Source organism: Heteronotia binoei, chromosome 16 (assembly GCF_032191835.1).
Source record: "Heteronotia binoei isolate CCM8104 ecotype False Entrance Well chromosome 16, APGP_CSIRO_Hbin_v1, whole genome shotgun sequence".
NCBI lineage: Eukaryota > Metazoa > Chordata > Lepidosauria > Squamata > Gekkonidae > Heteronotia > Heteronotia binoei.
The window spans coordinates 9895110-9918593 of NC_083238.1; the positions used below are offsets into that span (position 1 = coordinate 9895110).

At 44.8% G+C, this 23484-nt stretch overlaps 1 protein-coding gene across 1 annotated transcript in view; it reads left to right on the forward strand.

Moving 5' to 3' along the window:
* ARHGAP15 (Rho GTPase activating protein 15) overlaps positions 1-19745 on the forward strand; it is an 884620-nt gene extending 864875 nt beyond the window's left edge. The window contains 2 exon segments of the mRNA XM_060257451.1: positions 18998-19063; positions 19631-19745. Coding sequence (XP_060113434.1) covers positions 18998-19063; positions 19631-19745 — 181 coding nt within the window.
* Positions 19746-23484: the final 3739 nt, after the last annotated feature.

The following is a 23484-nucleotide window of genomic DNA, read 5'->3' on the forward strand; positions in this document are numbered from 1 at the left end:
TAATGGAGCAGTAATAGAGAAGGCCCGGTCCCGGGTGGCTTTCAGCCTGGCCTCCCTTGGCCCAGGGATATTCAGCTGGTTTTTCCCAGATGACCTCAGTGCCCTCTGGGGCTCATATGGGGAGAGACGGTCCCTTAGGTAGGTAGGTCCTCGGCCATATAGGGCTTTAAAGGTAATAACCAGCACCTTGTAGCGAACTCGGTATGCCACTGGCAACCAGTGCAGTCCGCGCAGCCCCGGCTGTATGTGCTCCCACCTTGGGAGCCCCAGCAACAGCCTAGCCGCCGCGTTCTGCACCAGCTGCAGCCGCCGAATTCGGCACAAGGGCAGCCCCATGTAGAGGGCGTTGCAGTAATCCAGTCTCGAGGTGACCGTAGCATGGATCACTGTTGCTAGGTCGCGGCGCTCTAGGAAGGGGGCCAACTGCTTCGCCCGACGAAGATGAAAGAACGCGGACTTGGCAGCGGCCGCTATCTGTGCCTCCATTGATAATGAAGGCTCCAGAAGAACCCCCAGGCTCTTGACCTTGTGTGCCGCTTTGAGCTGCACACCGTCAAGGACTGGCAAGGGGATTTCCCCTCCCAGGGCACCGCGACCCAAGCACAGGACCTCTGTCTTCGTTGGATTCAACTTCAGCCCACTCAGTCTGAGCCAGCCTGCCACGGCTTGCAATGCTAGGTGCAGGCTTTCTGGGACGGAGCCAGGCCGGCCATCCATTAGCAGATAGAGTTGGGTGTCATCAGCATATTGATGGCACCCAAGTCCAAACCTCCGGGCAATCTGGGCAAGGGGGCGCATATAGATGTTAAATAACATCGGGGAGAGAACTGCCCCTTGTGGGACCCCACATACTAGTGGGTGCCTCCGGGACCGTTCCCCCCCAATGGCCACCCTTTGTCCCCGTCCTTCGAGGAAGGAGGAAAGCCACTGTAAGGCCAATCCCCTAATCCCCGTGTCGGCGAGCCGGCGGGCCAGTAGCTGATGATCGACCGTATCAAATGCGGCCGACAGATCCAGCAATATCAGCACCGCCACGCCGCCTCGATCCAGATGCCGCTGGAGGTCATCCACCAAGGCGACCAGCACTGTCTCCGTCCCATAACCCGGACGGAAGCCGGACTGGTGAGGGTCTAAGGCGGAAGTGTCATCCAAAAAACTCTGCAACTGTAGCGCCACTGCCCTCTCTATAACCTTACCTAAAAATGGTAGGTTCGAGACCGGCCGGTAATTTGCCAATTCGGCCGGGTCTGCTGTACTCTTTTTCAGGAGAGGGCGGACCATGGCCTCTTTCAAAGATGTTGGAAATTGCCCTTCCAAGAGGGATCTATTTATGATATCCCGTATAGGATATCTAAGCTCCCTCTGGCAGGATTTGATTAGCCAGGAGGGGCATGGGTCAAGGTCGCAAGTTGTAGGGCGTACAGCTGAGAGGACTTCGTCGACTTCCCCAAGACTAAGCGCGTCGAAGTGATCCAAGATAGCACCAGAAGACAGGCACGGAGCCTCGGGTTCATCTACTGCATTCAATGTGGCAGGAAAGTCCTGGCGGAGTGACGAGATTTTATCTGCAAAAAATTTCGCAAAAGCCTCACAGCCTATTTCCAATTCTTTCATGTTTGGTCTGCCTTGGGGCAGAGTGGTCAGATTCTCAATTTTCTTAAATAATTGTGCTGGGCGCGAATTTGCAGATGCAATCCTAGCCGCAAAGTATTCCTTCTTTGCAGCTTTGACTGCCATCTCATAAGACTTCATAAACGTTCTGTAGGATGTTCTCGTCGCTTCGTCACGAGTATGCCGCCACCGCCTCTCTAGTCGTCTGAGTCCCTGTTTCAGCTGGCGTAGCTCCGAGGTGTACCAAGGAGCCAGCCTACTTCGGGGGCGCAGAGGACGCCGGGGTGCAATTTCGTTGATGGCCCTGGACAACCTGTCATGCCAGGTATCTACTAGGTCATCAAGGGAATTGCTAGGGGGCCAGGGGTCCCGCAGAGCCCTCTGGAACCGCTCAGGGTCCATCTGACTCCGCGGGCGAGCCAAAATAGGCTCGCCGCCTGTACAGGGTCGGGGGGGGCGCACCCACACGGGCCTTAAGGGCTAGGTGGTCCGACCATGGCACCGCTTCTACTGCGATACCGTCCACCAGAATCCCGGACGCAAAGATCAAGTCTAACATGTGTCCGGCCTGATGCGTGGGAGTGGTAACAAATTGGGAGAGTCCCAGCGTCGCCATGGAAGACACTAGGTCCAGCGCCTGATTGGAGGCCGCGTCGTCTGCATGGACGTTGAAGTCACCCAAGACCATAAGCCTTGGGAACTCCAACGCCCAGCCCGCCACCGCCTCCATCAGGGCTGGTAAGGCGCTGGCTGGTGCGTTAGGCGGACGGTACACCAGCCAGATCGCCAACCCCTCCCCCACTTCCCACGCTAGACCGGCACATTCCAAGCCCTCGATCGTTGGGGCCGGGAGAGCCCTAAAGGAGTAACCCTCCCGTATGAGTAGCGCCACCCCTCCCCCCCGGCCAGTGGTCCGTGATTGGTGAAAGACCGAGTAGCCCGGGGGCGCCATCTGGGAGAGAGCCACCGTCTCTCCATCCCGCACCCAGGTCTCGGTCACGCAAGCCAGGTCCATATCCTGCTTGAGCAGGTAGTCCCTAAGGACTGAGGTCTTATTATTTATGGACCTGGCGTTACATAACATGTCCTTGCACCGCACCTCAAAAAGGATATTATAGCATTGGAGAAAGTCCAGAAAAGGGCAACTAGAATGATTAAAGGGCTGGAACACTTTCCCTATGAAGAAAGGTTAAAACGCTTGGGGCTCTTTAGCTTGGAGAAACATCGACTGTGGGGTGACATGATAGAGGTTTACAAGATAATGCATGGGATGGAGAAGGTAGAGAAAGAAGTACTTTTCTCCCTTTCTCACAATACAAGAACTCGTGGGCATTCAATGAAATTGCTGAGCAGTCGGGTTAAAATGGATAAAAGGAGGTACTTCTTCACCCAAAGGGTGATTAACATGTGGAATTCACTGCCACAGGAGGTGGTGGTGGCGGCTACAGGCATAGTCAGCTTCAAGAGGGGGTTAGATAAAAATATGGAGTAGAGGTCCATCAGTGGCTATTAGCCACAGTGTGTATATATATGTATATGTATATATATATATATATATATATATATATATATATATATATATATATATATATATATATATATATATTATTGGCCACTGTGTGATACAGAGTGTTGGACTGGATGGGCCGTTGGCCTGATCCAACATGGCTTCTCTTATGTTCTTATGTCCTAGTTGATCAAGAGAGATCTCTCCAAGAATTTCCATACCACTTGTTAATATTCTCAAATTCAATAGCTTATTCTCAGTCTTACAATCCAGAAAGACCAATGGGCACTGAAATAGGCTGTACTTGCAAAAAACAGAGTGAAGGATGTGCCTGAAACCCTGGATGGACATTGAATGGTTCTGCACCATTTTTGGAAGATGGAGAGGAGAAATCAATCTATTCCCTGACTAGAAATAAGGCCCATTGTAGGTAGAAATACGGCAGGGTCTATAAAGAGGCTGTGTGTGTGCCCTGGCCTGGGGGATGGAGTGCTGTGGAGGAAAGGGAAAGATAGAGGGACACAAGGCATGTTAAGATGGCAGCTGTTTGGAAAGGAAAGGGAGAAAGTGGGAAAATGTGGGATAGGTTATCAGAGAAGGTGGGGTAGATTGAGAAAGAAGGGATGGGGCAAAAGAGTTGGGGTAGAGTAACAGATAAGGGAAAGGGGAGAAAGAGAGGGAAGATTTATCAAGGAAGAGAAAGATGGAAGGACACAAAGCCATGTATTGCAACATTCTTCCCTCTTCCTCTGAGCTACCCCCACACCCTTGGCAGTCCACTCTTCCCCCCACCCTTGCTGTCTTACCATCCACCCCAAGCTGTAGGTATTCAGTCACCCCCACCCTTGCCATTTGATTCCCCCATCCTTGCTGTAGTCCCAACCCCCCAGTAACCCTAGGCATTTTCACACACACACCCTTGCTGTCATCCCATCCCAATCTTGCAGTGTTCCCACCCACCAGCTAACCATTGGCATTCAGTCCCCCTCCCCACCCTACATGTCTTGCTACTCCCCAACCCTTGGCCTTTAAGACCCCCTATCCTTGCTGCCTTCCCACCCCACACCCCTGCCATCTTCCCACACACTACAATTCCTGGCATTTTTTAATCCCCCAAGTCTTGCTGTCTCCCCCACCCCACCCCACCCCTTGGAATTCAACCCCTTGCCTTGCTGTCTCCCCACTCACCCCTTGGCAAGCACCCCCCAACCTTGCTGTCCCCCCACCCATACCCCATCACTTGGCATAAAAACCCCACCCTTACTCTCTTCCCACCCACACCCACCCCTTGCTATTCATTCCCACTCCACCTATGTTTTACCCTGTAGCTGCTGCCACCACTGAGGGCCTCCTGCAAACTCTGCAATGGCCCAGGAGGCCACAGGAGGTCTCCAGCAGCAGGCCTCTGGGGCCTTGCAGAGGTCTCAGTTGGCCATGGTAAGGCCACATTGGTGGCTGCAGCTTCCAGGTCTTGCAGAGGCCTCAAGAGGGCCCCAGTGGTGCCTGCAGCTTCTGGGGCTTTGTGGAGGCCTCGGGAGACAGTGGTAGGGCACAGCAGTGGCTGCAGCTCCCAGGGTGTTTTGGAAACCTCAGGAGGGCCCCAGTGGTGGCTCCAGTTCCCAGAGCCTTGCAGAGGCCCTCAGAAGCTGCAGCAGCCCCCCTGTGGCAGAGGCTTCCAGGGACCTTGTGGAGCCACCTCTGCTGATTCTCCCAGCCTGGTGATGAGCACAGAGGTGGCCCGCCACAGCTCAGTCTCCCCTGTTGGCTCTCACTCTGCCTGGCCTCTCAGAGAAGACTGATTTGAGGTAATGGTTCACTTCACAAGGGGGAGGAGCCATCAGGAAGGCAGTGTTCCCAGTGGCCCAATCCTAGAGCTCCAAGCTGGGAGCATTTGGGAGCGTGAGCCCTAAGAGAGAACGTACTGGAGACTTCGGGTCTCTATGTATTCTGATTGAGAATTGTAATGTTTATCACTGTGAATTTTGTGGAATATCCCTTGTTGATAGAGATTCAGAAACAGGTGTAGCAGAAGTTGACAACCTGTCCACAGGGAATTTTTATTAGTTTTTCATTCCACATGTGAGGTTGGAATGCTTTGGCATCTATTGGAACGCTGCATTTTGATTCCTCTTCGGGAACAGGAATTGATACTCCTTAAACTGAACTTTACTGAGGGACCTGTGTTTTCTTCATTGTATACGGTATCTTATATTGTTCTGTTATTTTTCAATATGTTAGTCAACTGTCGCTATAACCTTTTGGCTTTGTTTATGCATACAATTTTGGAGTGACTTCTCTCAATTGTGTATTTTCTGAATGGTAACAGATCTCTGCAGTCTGGAGATTAGTTGTAATTCCTGGGAACTCCTGGCCCCAACTGGAGGTTGGTAACCATGCAGGATATATTCCCTCTTCCTACCAGTATCTTTTTGAGCCGCCCTGATTCTGGATGCCTCCCATCCGCCCCAGACTGCCTGTCTGTTATCACCCATAAAAACCTTTGTGAGATCAGTTCATTAGGATGCCCCCAAAAAGGATAAAGTGATAGAGAAAGGAGAAGGAAAAAGATATGGTGCTATGCCTGAGGAACATGTTACTCCAACTCAGACAGAAATTTCAAAAATTAAGCTGAAATTGGCCAGAATGCAAGAGGAGGTTTCCCTAAGAGATAAATCATTGGCGAGGGAAGCTGTTCTCAAAAGAAAAAGAATTGCCGAGAAAGGCTGCCCTCAGAGAGAAGGAATTCAAACTTGAAATGGTCTGTTATATCAGACTAGTCCTAGTTCCACTAGACGGGCTTGCTCCAGACCACAGGCTAGGAACTCTGAACCATGGGCCAGGAGCCAACGACCAGGAACCCCTTTTTTCTTGCCCTTCTGTTTGCACCAAAGATTCATGCTTTTGGCCACACCCTGACTACTCAACTGCAACTAGGGTAGGAATGAAAACTCAGCCCAGATCTCATACATTCAGTCCAAAAAATGCTTCCCTCCTTCCCTCCCCGCCAAAGACAACTTTAATATCCACCGTCATAAAGCTAAGAAATATAACAACATATCCGTTGTGTGAGGTGTAACAAATAATTAACTATCTTCTAGGTTTTTTTCCTGGGTTGTACTCCTGCCACTAAGGCAGGTTTTTTGCCGGTTAGCCATGATCTATGTAGGCTGATGAAGTATTTGTATCCATGGCTGGCATCGGCCTTCAAAACATTATAATGGAGGATTACCATCAGCATAACATAGAGGATGATTCTCTTTAAACAGATGCAGTTAATTAAGGCACATTCTGAACATGACAGTCTATGTATGTTATAAAAAGCATTCTTCTGATATGAAACCCTGAAATATAAACACTATCAACATTTCCTTTGTCTTGTTATTCCTTTACTCATTGGACAGTTTCTGTCTACTCTTCCAGGGTGGAAGTCAGAAGCATTGTCACATTTATTTTCCATCCTCAAGCAAGCTACTGCACATGTATTTAACTTTATGCATATGCTAGGAAAAGTTACCAAAAGGAAAATGTAATGATTCTGGACAGTGATTCTTACCTGGGGTCATATAGGACCTTCAGGGGAAATCTACAAACCTCAGGAGGCATTCAGGACTTCGTTGTGAAAAGGGATTGTAAAGTTTTGCTGAGAGGGAAAGAGATCTTGGGGTCATAGTGGATAGTTCAGTGAAAGTATCAGCCCAGGGTGCTGTAGCTGTGAAAAAGGCAATCTCTATGTTAGGGATTGTTAAGGAAAATAAAGCAGCCAGTATCATAATGCCCCTATGGTGTGACCTTATTTGGAATACTGTATACAGTTCTGGTCACCTTATCTCAAAAAATACATTGCAAAACTGGAAAAAGTACAAAGGAGGGCGACCAACACGACTATGGGGTTGGAGAATCTTCCCTATGAGAAAAGGCTGAGGAATCCGGGACTTTTTTGTTTAGAAAAGAAGAGTCTAAGGGAGGACATGATAGAAATTTATAAAATTATGCATGGGGTGCAGAGAGAACTTGATAAAGAGAACTTTTTCTTCCTCTCCCAAAATCCTAGAACTTCAAGGCATCCAATAAAGTTGATGGGCAGTAGAAGAAGAAGAAGATATTGGATTTATATCCCGCCCTCCACTCCGAAGAGTCTCAGAGCGGCTCACAATCTCCTTTCCCTTCCTCCCCCACAACAGACACCCTGTGAGGTAAATGAAGATATTGGATTTATATCTCACCCTCCACTCCGAAGAGTCTCAGAGTGGCTCACAATCTCCTTTACCTTCCTCCCCCACAACAGACACCCTGTGAGGTAGATGAAGATATTGGATTTATATCCCACCCTCCACTCCGAAGAGTCTCAGAGCGGCTCACAATCTCCTTTACCTTCCTCCCCCACAACAGACACCCTGTGAGGTGGGTGGGGCTGGAGAGGGCTCTCACAGCAGCTGCCCTTTCAAGGACAACCTCTGCCAGAGCTATGGCTGACCCCAGGCCATTCCAGCAGGTGCAAGTGGAGGAGTGGGGAATCAAACCCGGTTCTCCCAGATAAGAGTCCGCACACTTCACCACTACACCAAACAGTAGGCTGATGATGGATGAAAGGAAATACTTCTTTATACAGAAAGTGATTCAAATGTAGAATTTTCTGCCAGAATAAACAGTTTTAAAAGGAGATTAGGCAGATCCATGGAGGATAGCCCTGGTGACTGAGGGGAGCCTTCACATGCAGGGGCACTAAATTCCACAGTCAGGAGGCAACCTCAGGGGAAGGTCTCGGCCTCTGTGCCCAATTGTTTGCCTTCCAAAGGAACTGGATGGCTGCCATGTGAGACAGGATGCTGGGCTATATGGACCATTGGTCCAATCCAGCAGGCCTCGTCTCTTTTTTTAAAACATTTTTTTTCAAAAGGAACGTTTATTTTATTTGTTCATTTAAAATATTTCTATGCTGGCTTTCAACCCAGTTCAGGGTCTCTGAGATGGCAAACATCAAAACTTTTCAAACATTAAAAAGTATTATGTGTATAATGCCATATAAACGATGTTGGGGGGGAGGGGTTCCTGTCAAGTCACAGCTGACTTATGGTGACCACATGGGGTTTTCAAGGCAAGAGGTGTTCAGAGGTCATTGGTCATTTCTGCCTCTGCATCACTACCCTGATATTCCTTGCTGGTCTCCCCTACCAAATCTTGACCCATCTTGCTTAGCTTCCAAGATCTGATGAGATTGGGCTAGAAAGGGCAATCCAGGTCAGGACAATATTATGCATATAAAACCAAAAAAAGTCTTCACCCAATGGCAGAAGACAACAATAGAGGGAGACGGACTGATCTACATGAAGAGAACATTTAACAAGGCCTTTTCTCAGGTTGTGACCAGTCTGGCCTCAGGTGGCAGGGCACCCAAAGCATTGCCTCTGAAGTTAACCAAAGTGTTCAGTTAGGTTCATATGAGAATAGGCAGTCCTCCACAGCACAGAAGTCCACGCAATGATTTCCAGCGGGAGTACGTTTTCAGACAACTGAAAATATATAGACATTGCTGAACACTTTCCTATTTGAAATGGTGAAATATCCTCAGAGAGCTGTGAAATTCATTTTTTAAAAAAACTGTTATTCAGATTTTCTGCTTTCAAACCTTAAAAACCTATGTGTGCAGAGAGTGAGACAAGAGACATATGTATTACACAGGGAACTATTATTCTACGATGCAACATTCCACTTTATCTTATTAGTGGACCAGGCTAGCCCGATCTCATCATATCTTGGAAACCGAGCAGGGTCAGCCCTGGTTAGTACTTGGATTGGAGACCACCAAGAAAGTCCAGGGCAGGCAATAGCAAACCACCTCTGTTCATCTCTTGCCTTGAAAACTCTATGGGTCTTGACAGCACTTTCCACCATCACAATGGAATATTCCATTCCCGGTGCATTGGCTAAGGGTTACACATGAATTTGGCATCTGCATTGGGTCATTTAAGCTCTAAAAGATCATGGGTGGTGATTTTAATTGGGGCTGTAATACTAGGGCAGGAGGATTAAGTCATCCTCCCCGAACCACAAAAAATCAGCTCCCCCCGCCCCCACTTTTACTAAACTTAGCAAAGGGGAATAATCTATAGTGTACCCGTTTTCTCCCTGCTCAGTATAATAGCAGAGGCACAAGCTTTTTCTACCAACTGAGGGGACCAACATGGTCTCTTAAGATTTTAGGGAACCAGGTTTCTTTTAAAATTGTGTAAACCTTCCCATCGCTTACCAGATGCTCTTAAGGTAGTAACTATAAAGGCTTTTGGTTTGCTACCATAAGTAAGTTTTGCAGGAAGCAAGCAGAACACAGAAGTCGCCAAGGAAGGAATCATCATATATAATAATTCCCCATAGTAGTGGCCAAATGGAGCTCTCCCATTAGCTTACAGGTGCATTCCATGCACTCAATAAATAATTAGCCCATAAATAATTGGCCTCTCATTGGCTGATTCCCCTGCCCTGTCAATCACCCCCCTGTGCACTCATTGAACAGTCCATTGGGTTCAAATGGTTCTGTTTATTAAAGGCATCAAGTAGGTAATAATAATAAAAATTTATTTTTATATTTATATCCCGCCCTCCCCGCCGAAGCGGGCTCAGGTATGAAGATCACTGTCAGAAGTTCAGTTAAGACTACTAGGGATAGCCGGTTAGGATTATTATACTTTGCAATGAACTACAGTGTGTTAGATCTGGCCCCCTCCCATACTCTTCCCATGATTACTTTGCTTTGAGAATAGTAAAGATATACATTCCCAAGGCAACATTCTTGTTACATTGTTGCAGTTAAACAGCGGCTACATTCAGTCTAAACAACAGGTGCAAGCCTTGAGAAAGAGAGATAAGAAAAAAGAGAGCAGTTGGAAAGAGACATTCTTCTTATTTAACTCTATATTGGCAAGATACTAGACAACCCCCAAATACTGCAGACGCAGGAATGTTGAACAAACTGCCAAAACAGTCTTACCTCAGAGACAAACACATCTCCAGTGCTTCTCTCTGTTCTCTCTGCATGAGTCTGCCAAGTAACACTCAGGTGTACTTCCACTATATGAAGATAGGTGAAGTTTTATTGATATGTCACGAGTACAGGACCTCTTCTTCAGAAAGGCATTGCTAGGAATAAAAATGCATACTACTATTGCTCCTAAATAGCCCCAAGGTGAGGACCTCCCCACTCCCAAATCCCAGATCTTAACATAAACACACTAAGAGACACGCCAGAGACATACTTGGGAGATCACACAGTCTTATCTCTAAGGTTGATTCCCTCCTTCAGGTCTAGATAAGGGGAAGGGGAAGAGAACTCTCACAGGATGGTATTCATAGCTCTCTCACCAGACTGTCAAGTCTGCTATAATGTCTAAGCAATTCAGCTGTAACTTTGGCTCAGGAAAAGGATCCTGGGTAAAACCATTCTGTATTCAGATGCTGCTAGCTAAAGCTCTCCTCCCCCCTCTCCCATCCTTTGTTATGTAGCAATGCTTGGAAACGGGAATATGGGAACAAGATTGTTGTGCCTTCTCAGAGATAGCCGGTGCTAAGACAGCGCCTCAAGGCCAGCCGGTGCTTGAAAACGATAAAATAATAACAATGTGTGAATGTGCCCTGCATAGAGTGTCCCCACCCTCAGGAATCCCTTTGATGTGTACCTTAAATGTTTGCTCTTTGTACATGCTCGCCAGTCTCTCAATTTGCTTCTACAGTCTTGCAACATGTTACAATAAACTAGAAACTTTTTTTATCAAGAAGGTCTCGTTATTGAAACATCAGACTTGACACCAGACATCATTCACAGGCCTCTTGCCAGGCAGTCCAATGACACTACACAATATACAATACTGCTCAGCACCACTCCCATATTAACCACAGAAGAATATAGCACTAGAGAAGAAAATATACCAGGGCACAAAGCATGGCTCCTGACATTCAGCCAATAGGCCTCAGAAAGGGCTGTCGCTCTACTGTGGCTTCACTTAAGACATTGCGGCCACTGTCGGCAACAGATCTCTGCCACCCCATCAATGGTCTACACAGACAGCCTCCCAGCACATGCAGCCTCTGAAGGACACTGAAATAGCTGAGGAGTTGCCGCCCACACCATAATGCAACTAGGCAGCAAGGCCTGATCCTGTTAGGAGCGTTTCCTCAGAGGCCATGGCTGCCACCTCTTTTCCTGTCACTCCATCTCTCCCTCCTCCCCCCATTCTCCCCCCAAAACATACAAGGATTGGGCTACTGGGGAAGCTGCTAGCCAGAGGCTGTTTCTAGGCAACCAAGTCACAGACTTTCAGCTTAACCTACCTCACAGGGTTGTTGTGCAGATCAAAAGGGGGAGAGGAGAATGATGTACGCTGCTTTAGTCCCCACTGAGCAGAAAGACTGCACTTTTCCTAGGTAGAGGATGCAGGGAGGGGGAGGAGATGGAAAGCTGAAGTCAGATCAGTTCTCCTACAGAAAACAGATGCATTGAGGTGCATGCTCTGTGGAAGGGGTAGCCAGATATGCTTAATACAAGAGCCACATAGAATACTGAAAGCCACAAGACATGAACATCAGATGTTGGAGGGAGGGAGGGAGGGAGGGAGGGAGGGAGGGAGGGAGGGAGGAAGGAAGGAAGGAAGGAAGGAAGGAAGGAAGGAAGGAAGGAAGGAAGGAAGGAAGGAAGGAAGGAAGGAAGGAAGGAAGGAAGGAAGGAAGGAAGGAAGGAAGGAAGATTGGAGGAGCAAGAGGTGGAAAGAAAGCAACTTTAATTTTAAATGTGTTCTCCAAGCTGCAGACAGGCTTGGCTTGGAGAAGTGATTTAAAGAGACAAATGTCTTCTCTAAGCCACCCAATGGGGCGGGGGGGGGGGGCTTTGAGAACCACACAATATGTGTGAAAAAGTCACATGTGGCTCCTGAGCTGCAGTTTGGCCACCATAACACACCCATGCCAGGCCAAAAAACACAGATCATGCCACAAGCCAGTTTGGTTTAAAAGGGTTAAGTGTGCAGACTCTCATCTGGGAGAACCAGGTTTGATTCCCCACTCCTCCACTTGCACCTGCTGGAATGGCCTTGGATCCGCCATAGCTTTGGCAGAGGTTGTCCTTGAAAGGGCAGCTGCTGTGAGAGCCCTCTCCAGCCCCACCCACCTCACAGGGTGTCTGTTGTGGGGGAGGAAGATAAAGGAGATTGTGAGCTGCTCTGAGACTTTGAAATTCAGAGTGGAGGGCGGGTTATAAATCCAATATCATCATCACAAGCTCACACTGATGCTAAACACCACAAGGCTGAATATGACAGGAATGCACTGCAAACAAAAGGAAATGCTGAGTTTCAGTGTCTACATGACCATCATCATGCCCCCCTGCACCCCCATAATTATTCTTCCTTCTCTCCATTCTGGGCCTGATTCAGGCATTTGAGCTACCACAGATAGGGGACACACACACATACACATGTTGGGGGACTGGGAAGCCAGCATCTGTTTCAACTGTGGGGTGAGTGGGAAGACAGCAAGGGTGGGGAGGTGAGTGAAGGCCAAGGGGATACAGCAAGAGTGGAGGTGAGTGAATTTCATGGGTGGGAGGAAGTAGTGGAGTGCCAAGGGTGTGGGAGTAGTTGAGATGAAGAGGTGGTTGGGGGTGGGGGGTAGTTGTAGGGGGTGAGTTGGGAGTGGGGGTGGGAAAACATCAAGGGTGGGAGAAGTGAATGCCTTCACTTGGGTGGGTGGGAAGACAGTAAGCATGGGGAGGCACTTGCCCAGAGCCCATTGTATTCTTCTTCGCAATGGGCCTTATTCCTATATTATTCCATATAGTAAAAGCGATGTTATTCCCAGTAGTAAAGTATGGCTGTGAGAGTTGGACCATAAGGAAGGCCGAGTGCAAAAGAATAGATGCTTTCAAGCTGTGGTGCTGGTGAGAAGACTCTCAAGAGTCCCTTGGACTGCAAGGAGATCAAATCAGTCAGTCCTAAGGGAAATCAACCCAGACTGTTCCTTGGAAGGTCAGATGCTGAAGCTGAAGCTCAAATACTGGCCACCAAATGAGAAGGGAGCACTTACTAGAGAAGATCCTGATGCTGGGAAAGACAGAAGGCAAAAGAAAAAGGGGACGGCAAAGGATGAGATGGCTGGACAGCGTTACTGATGTAACTAACATGAATTTGAGCAGACTGTGGATGATGGTGGAATAGAGGAGGGCCTGGCGTGACTTGGTCCATGGGGTTGCAAAGAGTCGGACTCGACTATGTGACTGAACAACAAAAATAATTCCCTAATGGTGGTGGCCAAATGGAGCACTCCCGTTGGCTTAGGTGTGCACTCCAGAAACCATTGGCCCATCATGGATCAAGTCACCACCTCTGGGTTCCCACTGGCTAATTCCCCTGTCCTCCGCCTACTGCAGGCCTGGGAACACTGAACAAACCACCAAAACAGTCTTATCTCAGGGACTGACACACAGGAAGAGCCAGTTTGTTGTAGTGGTTAAGTGTGCGGACTCTTATCTGGGAGAACTGGGTTTAATTCCCCACTCCTCCACTTGCACCTGCTGGAATGGCCTTGGGTCAGCCATAGCTCTGGCAGAGGTTGTCCTTGAAAGGGCAGCTGCTGTGAGAGCCCTCTCCAGCCCCACCCACCTCACAGGGTGTCTGTTGTGGGGGAGGAAGGTAAAGGAGATTGTAAGCCGCTCTGAGACTCTTCGGAGTGGAGGGCGGGATATAAATCCAGTATCTTCTTCATCATCATCTCTGATGCTTCTCTGTGTCCTCTCCATCAACCGGCCTCAGAAAGGGCTGCCATTCTACTGCGACCTCACATAGCATTTCCTCAGAGGCCATGGTGGTCACCTCTTTCCTGCCACTCTCTTTCTCTCTCATCCCCTCAGCCTCACCCCAGGACAAATAAAGATTGGGCCACTGGAGAAGCTGCTAGCCATAGGATATAAAGGGAGAGCCCTCAGCTGAATAGAATGTCATAGAGTACATCCTCCAAAACACTTTTCTTTTCTCTGGGGGAGAGAGATCTGTTGTCTGGAGTCCAGTTGTGATCCCAGGAGATCATCTGGCTCCACCTGGAGGTTTTTTACCCTAGGCTTGGTAGCACCTTCTGGGTGACTTGATGCCACCGACTGGCATGACTTAACTAGGCCTGGCTGCTTGCTACTGTTCAGCAGCAGCCCCTCCATGACAGCCAGTGTAATTTAGCAGTTGCCAACTCCAGGTTGGGAAATTCCTGGAAATTTGAGGTGTGGAATCTGGAGAGGGTATTGTTTGAGGAGGAGTGAGACCTCAGACAGGTACAATGCCATAGACTCCACCCTCCAAATCAGCCATTTCCTCCTGGGGAACCACTGTTGCCAATTTCCAGGTGAGGAACAGGAGAGAATAAATTAGTTATGTGAAGTTGTTTCTGAACAATGCTGAAACCCTTTGCAGAATATACTTCTGAAAACTAGATGCAATAAATGCAGGATGTCTCATTATCTTAAATGCTTAGCACTACATAGTTTATAATGTACAACAAAACACTCTTGCAGTTTACAATATACATTTACATAAAGGCAATTACCAATTTACAATTTAATGAAAGAGTCCACTCAGAATGAAGACTCCCAAAAGTGCAAAGTCCTGATAGATGCTAAAAAAACCTCTCCAGATCAGTAATGATGTTGCCAACAAAGTCAAGGTTACTTTGCAGAAAATTAAGGCAATGTCTTTATACATGTAGCTGATATGAAGTGCAGCTGATAACACGTTCCCTAGGTTTACAAAGCCGTGTTTCGGTGTCAGCCTTCATCTGATCATTCACTTCATATTATCTGAGGAGTGAATGTCTTCAGTTGGGTGGGAAGACAAGTGTGGGGGAGCACTCACCCAGAACCTCTTTCTAGAACCTGTTGTATTTTTCTCCACAGCGGGCCTTATTCCTAATTGCATGTTGTTGTTGTTTTAGAAAAAGTCCAGCAGGAGCACATTTACATATTAGGGAGCATGTGGCTGCTGCATGGTGGGCATTCATTTCTTAAAGCCAAAGGTGCTTTTTCTATTGGGGGGGGGGGGGAGGCGGAGTAACCTTTCAGTGTTGTTTTTAGATTTTTTTTTGTGAACCTGGAACTTTTCTCAGGTTTATGGAAACAGCTGCCATGGTCCATGATCTCAATATGTGGATTAAATTATCCACAGATTTGTCCAAGTAAAGACTAGAGATGATGATGGAGGAGGAGGATGGAGGAGGAGGATGACGATGATAATGATGATGGAAGAGGAGGATGACTATGATGGAGGAGGATGACGACAATGATGATGGAGTAGGAGGATAATGATGATGATGATGATGATGATGATGATGATGGAGGAGGAGAAGGAGAAGGATGATAGGGTAAGGCAGAAATATAGAATCCTTATTCCCAGTGTTTTAGGAAGAATGTGGCTAAAGAATGCTTAAAAGTAAAAAGTAAATAATAAAAAACATGTTGAATAAAGATATGAAAGAGTGTATAAGTAATTGAAATTATGGTATAATGCTGGAATAAGTGTGTGCATTCGTGTAGAAATAAGAATTGGTTATCCATTTTAGGGACAAGTCCTTGAAAAATAATTAATTAAAATCCAATCTGAACATACCCTGTGAACTAACTACAGGAAGACAATGTATCCAAATTTTCTCTTTCATATCTGAAAGCAGACCTTCACACTAATCTGCTTGTAACAGTATCAAAAATGTAGATAAAAAATTAACAAAACTTTTTTTTGTGTGTATGGCTTTTCTTACCTCAAGGAGTTCCGTATGTATACAATTTGTGACGTGTACCAAAGGTGACAAACTCAAGTCCTGATACACATGCTACAAAATACACCCTTTTTTTTCCAGAAGAGATTAATTAGAAAAGTCTCATTTGAAAACTACACTAAAACAAGGTATCATTTCTTCACAACTGGTTAAATTCCCAACCTATTCCCTAACTAGCAAAGTGATTTAATGTTAACATACCGTGCAAAAAAATATTATTAAGCCTTTTTCATTTCATTTAGAATAAAGATGTTATATTTAAGAAACGAATAATTAAGTCTGTCTGATTAGTGCCATATGGAGTGTGTTTTGTGTAATGGACACCCAGTCTACAAGCATGAGACAGAACTCTAATAAAGCCTCCTATTTATACATGACGAGAAAGGGAATGGGAAACCTTTCAAATGAACGTGTGTGTTCAGGGAATGTGGTAAACTAGAAAACTGGCAAGATTCCATCACAAGACAGTGTTCATTGCATGACCCCACCCACTAGTATGATAGAAATATTCTCAAAGGAATGGAACAGATGATGCCTCTTATTTTTTGCTATTTCGTGCAGCCCTGGCAAAACGTATTTGAAATAGAAAAGGGGAAAGAGAAAATTCCTGTTTAAAAAAAAAATTAAGATTTTTTTTTCCGTGGAAATCAGGTAAAACAATTACCTGTAGGATCTCCTCTTTCAAGCAATCCACTACATTTCACCTTCCCCCCCATACAAAACAAAAAGCATGATAAAATACATCCTTAAAAGAAAAGAGTTTCAGTAAATACTCCAATGCAAAACATATTTAGCTCTCATTATTTGCTAAGAATTACACTTTTTTTGCACAGTAAACTCTTTCTAGTTCAGTAAACCATACATATTTTAAATAAAACAGCTCTGGAGCTGTTCAATGGAGCATGACAGACATATCAGACAGCCACTGTCATACTTTATCCTGAGTACAGTTCATAAGTAGTTCACTCTCTCATGTTAGACAAGATTACAGAAGATTATAGCCCCATTCCTGCATAGGTACACTTTGGCATTGTGCTGATATCTCAGGGATTTCTATTTCCTGTTTGAGAAGCGTCCATTTATACTGTATCATTCATCCTGTATTTATTAAAATGAGTTCTTACCAATAAGGTGCCTGTAGAGAAAGTGGAAAATGTTCCTAGTGTGGCATACAGAATAAATGGGTAGCCAAATGAGAAAATCACCTCTTAGTGGTGCTCCAGCGTAAATGAAAAGATGGCCGGAATGCCTTATGATGTATTACTGAAGGTCATTTTTAAACTATAATTTCAATTGAATTGTCTTGCTTTCTCTTGAGGACTCTTGTAGCATTGGCTGCATGCAATGTGATAACAATCATTTATCAGCAATCAGTCACATCTTAAGTTTTTGCTGTTTGAGGCCAATTCAAATGTTAACACTTTCCATGTGGAATATGGGGGGAGAGATCTTTAAAAATGCTGTGGCACTCCATGCGGGCAACTGGAATGTTCACATGTTGCTTACCAAATGGTTCTGTCTACAGGCATCCAGAGTCCCCATGTTACTGCCAAAAGTGTTGCAGATGGGGAAGGAGGGAATAAGAGAGATTGTCATGTAGCAAACTATGCAAGACCCAGTGGGTGGTCTGAACACTAATAGCCTGCTGGGCAGCCAAGTTACCAGTGATGTTTGAAGTTGCGATATGCACTCTGTTGACTGATAAGCAGCTCGCAGGCCTTACAGGCACCTACATGGATTGTTCCCACAGAGACGTATTTCTTCATGGATCTGCATGTGGGAGGTATGAGGTTTGAACTGGTGCTAGTATAACAGAAGCATCAAGGTCTGGGGTACTTGTTCATTTCATCAGCATATCAGTTTATTTCTTTGCAGTTGGAAAGGCCTTCAGGTTTCTTTACTGTGTCTAATCTTGTCTTTGCAAGGATAAAGCTATATACTACATATAAAGTATCTGAAGTTGATGGGCAGGGCAGTTTCTAAATAAGGACTAAGGGGGGTTTCTATAATGAGGAATAGGTTCCTGGTGGGTATGGTCATACCACAGTTCATGAACTATGTGATTTCTTTTAAGAGAATTAAAGTCTGAGTAGGAAAAAAAAGGAACTGTTGCTTTATATAGATTTATATTAGGGTTGCCAAGTCCAATTCAAGAAATATCTGGGGACTTTGGGGGTGGAGCCAGGAGACATTAGGGGTGGAGCCATGATCAAGGCTGTGACAAGCATAATTGAACTCCAAAAGGAGTTCTGGCCATCATATTTAAAGGGACGGCACACCTTCCTTCCATAGGAAATAATGAAGGATAGGGGCACTTTCTTTTGGGGTTCATAGAATTGGACCCCCTGGTCCAATCGTTTTGAAACTTGGGGGGTATTTTGGGGAGAGGCACTAGATGCTATACTGAAAATTTGGTGCCTCTACCCCAAAAAACAGCCCCCCCAGAGCCCCAGATACCCGTGGATCAATTCTCCATGATTTTCTATGGGAATAAATCTCCATAGGGAATAATAGAGTTCCCAGCAGACATTTCCCTCCCCTCCCCCCACTTTCTGATGACCCTGAAATGGGGGGAGGGCCTCCAAACCTGGGGATCCCCTGCTCCCACCTGGGGATTGGCAACCCTAATTTATATAGATTTATAAATCTATGTAAGCATATACGTTTGGGAGGTTACATGGATATAATCAAATGCAATTTCTAAAGCTGGTATCATAGTTATGCTCATACAGGCCTACCCCTTTGTTGCTGGTATGATATAATTTGTCATAAACAAAAAATTATCAGCCACTGAATGAACAAACTTCTTGCACATTCTGGTCAGAGGGGAAAAAAAACCAGAATTGTAGAATGCCCATGCTTACTGAGATCCAAAAACAACAGCTATATTGAACTTATCATTATTATTAGTCATCATGTAGCAAAAGTTTCCATTTTTTTGTCTTATTTCCATGTCAATCTCTGTAATAATTAAACCAATAATAAACTCATAGTAGAATCACCTCTGATGAATAAGCGTATATCATGTTCAGTGAGACTCTTTAATTGCATCCATTTGTCTTTAACCATTTTTTTTTTAAAGAGGGTAGCAATGAAAGAAAGTATGAACCTTATGTCTCCTCAAAGTTTAGGAGTAATTTTCAGACTGACACTCTGTCACGACTCAGGGGGGTCTTACCAATTGCTGCCACCACTCTGGGTTAAGGGTCTCCCTTGAGAAAGCCCAGAGTCCTCTCCCAAACCCTTCCAGGCTTCCTGTAGCTTAGGCCAAATAATAGGCGTGAGGACTAGGCAGAGTGAACAACAACAACAACAACAAAAAGGTTTATTTAAGTGCAATATAAATTAACAAGGTGCCATAAAACAGTAAAAGGGTGAAGGGAAAATAAACAAATGCCCTAACGCGTCTGAGCTTACCGTCCCTACTGTCTCAGTCAGACCTAGCCTACTCACCCTTCCTCTAAGGGCAAGGGTCTCTTCCTGGTAGCACCTGCTCCTCTGCTCTGCCTCCTAGGAAAAGAACCCCCACTTCCTGGGCTTGGCCTTTATATATTCTCTTCCCAGGCCCCACCCCTCTCTGGGCCTGTTTCGCTCCAAAACCCTTGCTGCCCAATCAGAGGGACAGAGGGGATCCTCGAAGATGTAGGCTTTTCCCAGTAACTCCTAAGCGGGCTTCCCTGGGACCTGCAGGCCTCCCTAGGCCCAGGATCATGACATACTCCTTCAACCTGAACAGGGGACTGGGGTCACGGGAATTCATATGGTGTACAAAAACCAGACTGTGACGCTAATGGTAAATGAGTTCACAAAGATCTTCAGCTCTGAAGACTGACTGACAGGGAATATTACTGAATATGTTCACATCTGTCTTGATATCTAATATTTTTACATTTCTGTAAACATCTTTTTGAAATATTTCTTTTTCCTTCTAGTGACAGATGCCTCAATTTGTGAAAACTTAATGATGATTTTGTCTTTAATTTCCAAACATTAGAGTAAAAATATATTGTCAACATTTGCTTATATGTGCTCAGTATTATATTAACCCTTTGCTTCAGTCAGTCTGCCAGCACACTCCAGGGCTATGCCATTTTTCATGCCTTTATTTTCCAGATGGGATTTGAGAATATGGCCAAATCCAGATGAAATATTGCTTAGAGGCATGTGCAATGGCACTCCCAGACAAACAGGGTTGAAGGTTAATGGAGTTAAATTGGGATTTGGAATGACTAAATTGGTACTGATATATTCAGTTACAATGAGTGTGTGTGTGTGTGTGTGTGTGTGTGTGTGTGGAGAGAGAGAGAGAGAGAGAGAGAGAGAGAGAGAGAGAGAGAGAGAGACCGACCCTCAGTTCTCATGCTGAAAATCATGAAAACATGTTGAATGCTGATTTCTCCTTGAGAAAAAGTCAGAGGATCAAATGTTACTGCTGTTTTTCCTCCCTATTGTCAACTATCATCTCTTAAAGTAATGTAAAGATTCTTAGTATTAAAACTTAAGGACTAAATCAGTCCCTGAGTTTCCTTGACTTAAAATATTGCAGCTATCCATTTTGTATCTCCATTACTTTATATGACTTCAGTCTTTCCCTAGCTATGTCATGTTTTGTCAAAAATTTTATAATGCTCCTGAAGATGCTTTATTGGTGAACTGCATTAAATTCATCTAGAAAGAACTTTTTTAAAAGCCTTTTCATACGCCCTTAGGATTACTTGGCTAGACTTGAATCAATTTGTATATTTGATGGTTAGTTTCAGTTGTCATGGATAAACAAAAGGGTAACTGTCTAGAATATATCAAATATTGTTTTATACTGAAATGTATGTTTCCAGCTATACACATCCCCTACTCTGTTTTGTAAAAATATTCCACTGATAAAAATGTAGACTTATGTTTGACAGTTCAAAGAGAATAAATAAAACTAATCCAGTGTGGTAAAAGAGTCTGCCTGGTTATCGATTTGTTCATAAAATGAAAAATAAACCATATAAATAAAACGTGTGGAAATACAGATCTAAAAGCAAATATTTAGAGCAATTAAAACCCCCAAATATACGATTAATGCATAAATCTGCTGTATGAGAGAGATATGACTCAAATGTAATAGTGAGGATTTACAATGTCATTGTTGCACACCATTTTTACAACCCCCTAAATTGTTAAGCAGCTGAGATTGTTCTTGAAAATGATCATTGAGGAAAATAAATGTACAAAGATTAACCAAGTACAAGCTGCTTCATTAACCAAGTACAAGCTGTAGGATTAATGGTTAAGATATGCAGAAAAATATCTGGGATATGGCTGAACCAACCAGCACTTGACTAAACTCCAAGGATGGAAAAAAAGAGACAGCAACAGTAGCCAACCATGACAATTAAACAACAATGAAAAGTAAGACAAGAGATCCTCGTGCTCAGTAGCGAGCTGTGTCCATGCTGGTACTAAATGAGGACCTTCCTGTTGAAGAGGTGATTGGCACTGTCATCTTTGGCAACACTGATGTTTTAGTGGAGGTAGACGGGGACAGGGTGGCTGGAATCAGTTCAAATGGATGATTAATAGGTACATATGTTGCCCTGCTCAGTATGGCATTCGTGCTTCGATTACTCCTGGTAGAACTTGTTTGCCCTCAGTTAAGCAGATACATCTTTTAAGTCTGAAGACCTATACAAGCATGTAGTTTTTAATCGTTTTAACTCTTGTTGTGATCCGCCCTGAGCCTGTTTGTGGGAAAGGGCGGGATGCAAATGAGCAAAAATAAATAAAATCAATCAATAAAATAAAAGTGCATAGAAGATCTTTAAAAAAAAATAGGTAGCTATATAACAAGTTTTGATCTGGTTCTTTAGTAGAATCCTGCTGGGACTATAACCCCTTCAATTTTGACAGTGGCTTTTTCCTTGTATCAGTGCAACTAGAAAGAGGATGATTGGCAAGACTGAGTTTGCTGAAGAGTTTCATTTGCTTTATGCAATATTCTTCATTTATTTCTGGAGCTCAAATGTCATTTTGCTGAATTCAGTGCTATTACTGATACATGTCTCTTACTTGCTATTAAGCCAGCATATATGAAAGTCACATATCTAGAGAGCTCATGAACATGTTTCACTTGAGCATGTCAAAAGGTTCACAATTAATCTTTTTTTCATGTTAAGCCATTAGATTGAGATCCATTTTGTCATTGTTTACAACAGAATTGAAAAGTAGTGAATTACTTGCATAAATTCAGTCAGAAGTGTGCATTGTATACATGGGTTTACTTCATTCATTCTCAAAATATATTGACAAGCCTAGGAGAATACACATGCGCACACTTTCAGCTCAAAAAAGAAACCTGTGGCATAAGAAATGTATGCGTTATCATCTATGCAGATCATAATATAAAGACGTGAATGATAAAGAACGCATTAAAAGAATCTGAGGACAATGTTCATTTTTAGAGCATGTCATAGTATGGCTCAGCATTCTAACTGTCTTTGAACTCAGTCTGGGAAGTGGATAAATGGCTTGGCTAGCTTAATGACGGAGAAGCAAATTTGTTATTTTATTTTCACAGTGGTTTCAGCTTTTCTAACCATTGTATATTCATGAAAACTCAGTGTTTCAGATACCCAAGGAAATACCAAACTACTTCTATACATATCTGGGTTCTTGCATCACAGCTTTTTTTTAAAGCTGGGTTTCCCTCCCCCCCCACCCCCGCTTCCACTTGCAAGTGCAAAAGATTTGTATCCAGCTGTCCAGGAAAGTTCAGGGTCAATTGTGTATTATCTAATCCCTGAACAAAGACCCTAAAAGAATAAAGATGAAAGTAACGTTCTTTCTTTCACCTTCGCAGCAAGTCCCGATGCAAGCCTAATTTGCTAAGGTGAAATTGAAAATAGATTTGCTTTGTCCAAGTGTTCTCTGCAGTAAAGGGGGCTTCTCAAATTGGTCAGTTCACTGCTGAACTTCACTGCTTTTGGATTGTGAACCGGATAAGATACAATATCATGTGCAATAAATGAAACTGACAAATTTCCCTTCCACCTTTGCTGCAAACCGGGAGAAGGAGCTATCTAATTTAATCTTTTCTTAAAAAAAAAATTAACGAGGTTTGGGGGAAGTTACTGCAGAGGTGAGGGGGAATGACACCGTTTGCTTTGCCCTCAAATGTTGAAGTCTCTACAAGATGTTACATTCTGCATCCAGATTCATCTGAGGCTTCCCCCCCCCCGATGGGGGGGGGATGTCAAAAATGTATGTATCTGGCTGCCAATATTTGTTTTCCTGACAAATGTTTAGTAGGATGTAATCCAAACATGAGGAGGGGCCTGGACATCTGTACGAACCAAGGGGAATCCATTGGAAACTGTACCTGATAGATTATTGGAGAGTCCTTATTATTAATATCAATATCAACCCTTGCAAAAGATCATCCAGAGCACAGGCAGGAAGGAGACATGTCCTTCCCAATATAGAAGCTGGAGGGAAAGATGAGCAAGTGGACATAATCTAGGCTTCCCAATCCGCAGGTCCCAGCGGGGGATCCCCTGGTTTTACAGGCTTCCCCCCTCCCCCAGCCAGCT